This window comes from Hyperoodon ampullatus, assembly GCF_949752795.1.
Source record: "Hyperoodon ampullatus genome assembly, chromosome: 2".
Taxonomy (NCBI): domain Eukaryota; kingdom Metazoa; phylum Chordata; class Mammalia; order Artiodactyla; family Ziphiidae; genus Hyperoodon; species Hyperoodon ampullatus.
The window spans coordinates 26,110,608-26,119,497 of NC_136915.1; the positions used below are offsets into that span (position 1 = coordinate 26,110,608).

The 8,890-nt window shown below is 57.2% G+C and overlaps 1 protein-coding gene across 1 annotated transcript in view; it reads right to left on the minus strand.

Annotated features, from left to right (window-relative positions):
• COL16A1 (collagen type XVI alpha 1 chain) overlaps positions 1-6,547 on the minus strand; it is a gene marked incomplete at its 5' end in the record, with an annotated part of 48,848 nt that extends 42,301 nt beyond the window's left edge. The window contains 9 exons of the mRNA XM_079698549.1: positions 482-508; positions 809-862; positions 1,649-1,774; positions 1,954-2,034; positions 2,653-2,919; positions 3,230-3,353; positions 4,225-4,342; positions 4,450-4,524; positions 6,475-6,547. Coding sequence (XP_079554675.1) covers positions 482-508; positions 809-862; positions 1,649-1,774; positions 1,954-2,034; positions 2,653-2,919; positions 3,230-3,353; positions 4,225-4,342; positions 4,450-4,524; positions 6,475-6,547 — 945 coding nt within the window. The remainder of the gene's footprint in view (positions 1-481; positions 509-808; positions 863-1,648; positions 1,775-1,953; positions 2,035-2,652; positions 2,920-3,229; positions 3,354-4,224; positions 4,343-4,449; positions 4,525-6,474) is intronic.
• Between the last annotated feature and the right edge of the window lie 2,343 nt (positions 6,548-8,890).

The window sequence follows — 8,890 nt, forward strand, 5'->3', positions numbered from 1 at the left end:
GGCCCCCATACATACACCAAGAACATCACAGGTGTCTGGGTGGAGCTGAGGAACGTAAAGATGGAAATCCTACCAAATAGGCCTCGCCCCTCAACTGCCACCGACCCAGAGCCAAGCCATTTCTCAGATGAGGAGACTGAAGCCCAGAGAGGAATAGCAGTGGGCCCTGGGTCACACAGCATGCTGGAGCAGAGTGAGGCCCAGAATCCAGGGTCCCATGGCCAAGGCCTGGGCTCTCTCCAAGATACCCGTGGCCATTTGCTGCCAACTCAGCAGGAGTGTCCAGGGCTGAACACCCCGCTCCTAACGAGAAGCAGCATGCAGACAGGGTCCAGCATCAGGTCCCCAAGGAATGCTGGGAGCTGTGTGGTCATCCCACACCCCCATGCCCAGGATCCAGGGCGCCAAAGCCTTGTCCGAAGGGCTCATGCTGGCACCTTTCCAACCAAGCTCTTTTTGCCAGTCTAGATGGGAGGCTTACCTCATCCACTGCTGTCTCCTGGTGGCCCTGGGAAGAGGGAGGGCATGAGAATGGGTGGGGAATGGAGGGGACAAAGCACTGCTTCCAACACCCCTACCCAAGAACCACCAGGAGCGGGTGCCCTAGATAGCGCCAGGTACTGTCTGTCTCGCTCCCGTTCATCCTTCTTTCTCAGAGCTGGCACCTACAAATCCTAAGCTCTGTCCAGGAGAGTGGGGGCAGGTGGGAAGAGCATGGGCGGAGAGTCTCTTACTCAAGGGGTTTACGGAGGACAGGGAGGGCAGACTCAGGACACTGTGGGCTCCTCCGCGCACGCACTGTCTCTACCTTTGTTCCCCTTTCTGCCTTCTGGCTGATTCTTCCCGTCAGCTGGGCATCCACCTGAGCAGACAGAATAAGGGGGAAATCTTGAGGAGGGGGCAGTTCTGGGGCCCACACTAGGCATGGACCCCTGGGATGCCTCAGTCTGACATCTGGCAGCTCCCAGGTCATCAAGAGCCTGCTCAGGCCCCTGGCACCCCAACAGGCCCCCCCTTCCTTTTCACCCCACCCACGTGATGTCGGAGAAAACAAGACCATGAATCAATGGGATCCTGTGTTCCTGCAGCCAAAGGCTGGGCAAGATGCCTGGTGGGCAGGGAGGCTGCCCTGCCACGGTGTGGGGCTATGGGAGGAACTGGGCTTCCCTGCCATCCCTAAAGAACCTAAAGCGGGCAGGGCAGCTGGCCATGGTGCTGGGCATGGAACCAGCTTGGCACTTGCCCGGGCTGAGACCAGGAGAATGAGTGAGCCCCAAGGCAAGCAGTGTAGCACCTGGCCTCTGACCCCAGATATCCCTGTCCTGGAGAAACTGCCTTTGGGTGCCAGCCTGGTCCTTCCCTCACCAGGGTCTGGGACGGTACCAGTGAGGGTCTGGGTAGTACCAGAGCTAGATGGGCACAACTGTCAATGCCAGCAGGCAGGCGGGCACAGGGTCATACAGTGGGCTGTCTCTCTGCCTACCAGAATCCAATAGGGGTGGGAAGCAAAGATGCAGGGCTTCCAGTGCCCTCCCTGCCCCGGGGCACATGGTCAACTGACCCTGGGGGCAGGCCCCAGTCAGGTCAGGGGAGGGGCAGGCCCACTCGTGCCTGCCTATGCCCATGTCTGCCTGCCCTGCCTACCCACCTGGCTGTTTTGCGGCTCCTCCAGGCAGAAGCAGCGGGTGTAGACCTTGCCCTCAGTCTGTGGATTGATCTCGATGAGCTCATTGCTCTGGGTGTCCCGGCGGGCCTTGGAGGTCTCTGGGGGACACTGCCCAGTGTGGGGGAAAGGCTGGGGTCAGTACAGAAGGCAGACACCGCCCCCCCACTTCACCCACTCATCATCCTAAGATCTCTAGGCATCCCCTTCCTGGTCCTCCGTCTCCAGCACACTGTGTCCCTGGGCAGTGCCCCAACCCCTCCCAGCTGTGCTGGGGCCAGGCCACTCACCCCTCCCGGTAAAATCTCACAGCAGCCCTCCTCCAGCACAAGATCCGGGTCACAGTAGATGTGTGCCTGCTGAAGGTCAAACTGCAGGGGACACACAAGTGTCACTTCATTTTAGCAAATAGCTCTGAGTCCTGGCCCCTAATGAGGCACAGAGATGGCTCCATCCCAGAGTTTGCCCTCAGAAGGTTTCCAGTCTGGCCTAGGAGACCATCAAGAATACAGCTGTCACAAAAAGCAAAACAAAACTGTACATGAAAGAACGAGGGAGAGGGGGCAGAAGTGTTTACTGTGGCCCAGAGGAAGAGGGGAAGAGGAGATTTCATTCACGCTGGGCCTTGAGGACCCGTCGATATTCAGCAGGTAGGTATGCAGGGAAAAGCATCCCAGGCAGAGGTGACAGCATAGGCAAAGGCTGGTGGTGTGAAAGTATTAGGTGAGATGGATGTCTGGGATGGAATCAACCAGAGCAAAAGCTGCATGGAAAGATGGAACAGAAGATGCTGCTGCAGTCATTTATAAGGACCAGATCATGAAAGACCTTGAATGCCAGGTTAATATGTTCAGGCTGCATCTGGAGGTCAATGGGGAACCATGAGAGGATTCTGAGCAAGGGAAAGCCCTGGTCAGATATAGGTTCCCGGGAGCTCACTCAGGCTCCCAGAAAGTAGGAGCAGAGTCCAAGCCTGACCTAGCACTCACCGAGACAGGTTTGCCCTGCTCAGCATCCAAGCCCAGAAAAACATGGCCCACAGGCCGCATGGGTCGCCAGGGCCCCAGAGGCCGGGAGGAGACTGATGTGCAGTCCACATGCACAGAGGCTACGCGTTCAGCCACGCTCAGCACCAGCTTGTGCCAACGCAGGTCAAAGAGCTGGGGCACTGAGAAGATGCAGGACACAAAGTCGCCATCTTGGCCCCGGGCCCGGAACTCCAGGCTCCGCTCTTGGCTGTTGACTTCCAGGGAAATCTGTGTGGAATTGGGAAAGGCAAGGACAGAGAATCAGAGCCTCCCAAGCCACAGCATGACAAAGGTAAGGGCTCTCAAGCTCATTTCACAAGAGGGGAAACTGAGGCCCAGAAAGGGATGAAAGCTGGCTGGGGTCACAGAGCAATACCTCCTAAGAGAATGGGATAGGTGGGGTGGGGGTGGCCTTGAGGGTGGGCACTGGGATGGAGCAGGGAGGCCCCAGAAATCACAAGCTGGGACAGAAGCTGGGATGGACTGGTACTGCTCAATGGCCAAGAGCAATGGGGGTGGAGCGGGGGGTCGGGCTCACCTGCGGGTACCCACTTCCATCGGTCACTTGAAATAAATACCACGTATTCTGGTGGGTGTGTTTCTTCAGCAGTAGTGTCAGCACCAGGGCAAACTCACTGGGGAGGCCCCGAGGGAATACACGTCTGGGGGTAGAGCAGGGAGGGTGCCTTGAGGCTCAGGTAAGAGACCACCTGCTGCCCACCCTGGGCCCTCAGGACTGTTGAACCTACACGAGACACGCACAGGCACACACCTCCAAACTGCCACACACATACATATACACATCCATTCATTCTACAGATGTTTATTGAGGGCCTACTATGTGCCAGTGGTGGATCTGGCTGCTGGGGGTAACAGGGGTGAAAACACAGAGAAGAGGCCTGTCCTCAGGGAGCCTTCAAGTCTGACGGGGTGATGCGGGAGGTAAGGCCATAAACAAAGGATCCTCAGAATGACTGTTGCATTATTCCATTAGGATTGTGGTAAGCACTTCCAAGGAATCCAGGATGCCTCGGGGAGAATAACTGGGCCTGGGGGAGGGGAAGAAATACTGAAAAAAGATGAACAGTTTCAGCACGACTGGAACAGCAAGAAAGAAAGGGAACATTTTGGAAGATGAGGCTGGAGAGGTAAACAGGGGCCAGACCACCCAGGGACTGTGGGAGTTTGGACTTCACATGTGTGGGCACACACACACACACACACACACACACACACACACACAATTCTTGAAGGTTCCCGCCTCCATCCTGGAGTCCTCATGGTGTCCACAGGATGCAGACTTGTCCTCACCCACGGCTAGCCAGAGATGGGGAAAGGACACAGGGTGGGCCTGCCCGTCCCCTTCTCTCTGCACGCCCTGCAAGGCCCAGGAGTGGAGACCAGGCTGACTCCTGACAGGAAGCAGGATACAATGACCCACGGGTGCCCCTGAGCTTAGGCCCCACATGCAGAGTTGCTGGGAGTGTGGCTGAGGTCAGTACTGATTCCCAGTGGTCACACTGGGGCCTTTACCGCATGGGCTGGGTGACTGAGACCGCTCCCAGTCGCAGGATGAGAGGTCCCTTGGGGTTTCGGATCTTCTTGATGGCAGATGCCTTCATGAGGTTGAGTCGGCGGATGAGATTGAAGCCTTTAGGGGAGACACCAGGTGACAAGCTCAGCTGGGCAGGTGAGTGGGGTACCGGCCACTCCAGGAAGATGGTGGAGGGGGGACGACAGGATGAGATGAGCACTCACCAGTCACGTTGGTCGATAAGTCGCTTCTGTGTTCCAACTTGAGTCCTTCTTGCTGTGAAGGTGGGCACCGCTCCCCTGGAAAAGAATTGGCAGTGGGGCATCTGGTGGGCTCAGGCTGAGGTGACTGCACAGCCGGGCTCCTGGGGAACCTGGGATGGAGCAAGTTCATGTTCCCCACACTGCACCTTTACCCAGGCTCTGCCTTGGGGCTGCTTTCACCTTTTGCCTTCTGACCCTGGCTGCCCTGGGAGCCAATGCACAGATGGGAAGACTGAGGCCTGGCCCAAGGCTACGAAGTAAGTTCATAGCAGAGCAAGATCAGAACTCCTAGAACCCAAATCTCCCTAGGACCCCCAAGTCAGGGGCCAGGCCAGCAAGAGAATGAAAGAAACTCTGGGCAGCCCTACAGCTCACATGAGGTGGGGAGCTGTGTATATACATGTGCTCCCTCCACAACATACACCCAAGTGGGAGACAGAGGAGCACTTCAGGGGCAAGGAAATGTCAGGTCCATGCACACTGTGTTATATACCAGTGCATGCGCATGTCTGCACGTGTGTGAGTTGTAGATGCCTGTGCCACCAGGGATGCCATGTGCTGCTGGTACACATGTTCTCAGCAATGGGTGGGGTTCCACTTCCCACAGCCAAAACAGACAAGCAGGCCAGACACAAGTCTGAGTCAACAGATTGACTTTTCACCTGGATAACTACCTTATGAAACTGTGAGAAAAGACTGAGGGTCTGAGTGGACCACAAGCTCAAGGGACCCACCAGAACCTTGGGGCTCCAGACAGGGTATATTAAGGGGGTAAAGGCTCATGCAGAAGGCGATAGCTTAGTCAGGTCTCCAAAACCCTTAAGGGACAGGTAGGCAGCCATGGGCCTGCCTCTTCTCTAGGGCTGATTGAGCAGAAGTAATGAGAGAGTGCTACAACGGGAGAGATGGAGGCTAGAATCAAAAACAAAAAACAAAAAAACCTTTTCATCAATGCAGCTGGGGTAGCTGGGACAAGCCGGTGGATACAGCTCCTAGAAGCTGGGCATTGGACTCCCTGGATGCCTGGCGGGAAGAAGGAATCCTGGATTCCTAGGGCCAGTGACCCCCCTGGAATCTTCCTCCCCCAGGTATGTCCAGAAAAACTATCACTGTCTTTAGCATCGGTAGCAGCAATGGGTGACTCACCCCTTGGCAACAAGCCCAAATTCCTTACAGATGTTGAAATTATCTACCCCAATCCCCAGGGGACCCGGTGAGGGAGGAGAGTAAGGCATATATGCAAACATGCAAAAACACATATGTACACACACACCCCACAGACAGTCACATGTACCCCATTCACATCTGCATCTTGGTTTTTCTGCCTCTTTTGGCTGGATTTGGGGTTCTAGGAGTTCTATTTCTGCTCAGCCACACAGCCAGAGGGCACCTAGCAGGGCAGGGCAAGTTGCCTGGTCAACTTCCTCTGGCTTTGGGCCCTGGAAAGCTACACGCTTTGTCCCATCCAGCGTCTGAGCCTTGAGGCGGGCCCTTTATCCAAGATCGCTGTGGAGGAGGAGGAGCACGTGGGCTGAAAGATGGATTCTCCACCAGGGCAAGGACTGGAGAGGCCTGGCCTGTTTGGGGATGCAGCTTGCCTCTGCAGGGAGAGCTTGCTGCCGGCTCCTGCCCACCACGCTGGCCCCACCAGCACTTGGGGCACAGGTTGGGTTTATGTATTAGGGTGGGTGGTTCTTCTCACACACAGAGACACAGGAGTATGTACAGATGCACACAGCAACTCTGAGATGTAAACACAGAGAGGCCCAGAGACACACAAATATGTAGACAGAAACACACATCCTCTCTAGCTCACCTCACATTGGCTCGTGTGTGCAAACACCTCAGGCCACCCTGAGCCCAGCCTCTGGACTCTCCTATAAATGCCCACGTGACCCAGGCCCGTGGTCACATACGTGCACAGGACCCCACACCTCAGAGAGCCAGTGGCAGGCCTATGACACTCTGATCCTCACGTCATCTCACCTGTATCTGCCTCATGGCTGCAGATAACACAGAGACTGAGCAGCCACAAGCCAGGAGCCCAAGATGCCCACATCCTGGTCCAGAGAAGTCGGCTGCAGCCACAGCACCTGAAAACCATAGAGAGCAGGAAGGTGGATTCCTGAGCTCACAGAGCACAATTCCACACGTGGGCAAGCAGCAACCAGCCCATGGGGCCCAGGCGCTGGTACTGGGGTTGCAGGAGGTCTAGCCAGGCGTCAGTCCCCCTCAGAGGCCCAACCACGGGCCTTGGGCTAGGATTTGGGCTGAGGTGATATTCAAAATATTTAACCACCGGTATGGCATGGACACCGAGCAGCCAGAGCAGAATGCTGGCTGGAGCACTGAAACCAGGTCCAGGCAGCACCTGGCTGTGCCAGTGGACAGTTGCTGGATTGAGGAGAGATCTAGAGGGTCCTAGAAGGCCAGGTCACTCGGGATAGCGAGGAAGCTTGAGGCAGAGGCTATTTGCCAAGACACTTGGAAGTATTTCAATATTTTATCAACCTGTGCACTGTATTGGTATATGCTAGCCTGGTACCTGGCTAGCCGCATCCAGCTCAGCCAGGCGGCCCTGTCTGGCACCCACAAGGTCAGGGGCTGACAGCTGGGCTGAGTCTCCTGGAAGGCATCACAGGGTTGAGTGTGAGCCACGGAAGCCTCCCCCATGGGTGCAGTGGGCGGGAGAACAGGTCAACGGGCTCAGGACCTTGTTGCCAACCTCCCCTGCTGATGGATGCTCGTCTTTTAGTTTTATTAAACCCCGATGGATGGGCCCAGATAAATCCATGCGGGCTCAGCAAGCAGCCAGCAGAGCCATACATCATCCAGCCTCCCCCGAGACAGGCAGCTCGCTCACGCGCACAGTCATGCATGTGTCAGCATGACACACACAGATACACAGGCACATATACACAGAGACATATTTGTGCCCGTGTGTGCATACAGTCCTACCTGCACACAGGCATGGTCACGGGGACACATGTTCACAGTACACCTAGACACACCAGCTAATACATATACACGTGCACGCAGCCAGCCTATGACTACCCCTCCATAGGCCCTCCTGTCGGGAAGTTCTTATGCAAGTCTGACCTCATTCCCTCCAGCTGTAAAGGAATTCTGTTTCCCCTCCCTCTGTTCCGGACAGAGAATGAGAGCAGGAAGGACCCCTAGCCTCAATATATTTGGAGATAGGACCCCAATCTCCTTCTTCCTGGGGCAGAACTGGTCCCCCACCCTAATCATCCCCCATTCTGGTGGCACGCACATCCTATCCACCCTATTCATCCCCCATTCTGGTGGCACGCACATCCTATCTCTCAAACCCTATCCTGACATCCCCCTCCTGCCAGTCAGTTGGAAGGACTGCCAACTGTGAGAGGCATGTGAATGCATGTGAACTTCAGTGTGTTCCCTGTCCCCTTCCTGCTCCTGACCTCTCGTCTTCACTCCTCTAGCCCCATCCAGAGCAGGGGGCTCCAGGGATAAGAGAGAAGCTTCTAAGGAGATGACCCCATCCATATACGAAGGCACAGATCTGGGGGCAGGGAGAGTCAGAACTGCAATGGAGGTAGAGCTCATCCTGCTTTAAAGAAGGGGACTGAGGTCCAGAGAGGGGATGCCTCTTGCCCCAGGTCACACAGCAAGTCAGGGGCAGAAGGGGCCCTTCAGTCCAGAGCCCCGAGGCAACCCGCTCCACCCCCACTTACCGTGGCTGGGGATCCCCGCCACCTCACTGTGTAATCCAGGCAGCCCAACGCAGCCAACTGCGGGAAGCAGGGCCTGGGTTCTTCAGACCCGCTGGAGGGTCCTCGATTACTTCTGGCCGGCCTCGGGTCCCCAGTTTCCCCTGTCCTGAGCTTTGGGGGCTGAATGCTGCCCCGCTCGCATGCCCGCTCGCCTGCCGGGGACTGCCGGCCACATCGGATGGGGGAAGAGGGGGAGGCTCCAGGGGGCTGGGGACTTGCCAGGGCCGCTAATGGAACACAGCTGGACCCGCCCGCCAGGCAGGAGGAGGGAGGGAGAACCGGGAGGGGGCTCCAGCGGTGGCAGAGGCGGCGGGATGCAAGGCCCACTCCTGGCCTGGCTGCGCTCCCAAGCCCATCCCTCTCACTTGCTCCGCCAGGTGAGCGAGCCAGCAAGGCGGGACCCTGCGTGCCCGGAGTTGCCCTGCAAGGGGCTCTGGCGGCAGGCGGGTGGGCGGGGAGCCCGGCCCTTTAAGAGCCAGGCCTGGAGCTTGAAGGGCCTCCCCTGTGCCACCCCCTTCCCCTTCCCTCGTTGGGCCTCCAGAAGGGTGGCGGGGCTGGGGGGAGGGGAGGATGGAGACCCTCCTCCCCAGTTCCGCAGCACCCGTGACGTGGCTGCTGCCCAAGCCTCCTTGGTCAGTTTTTTCCAG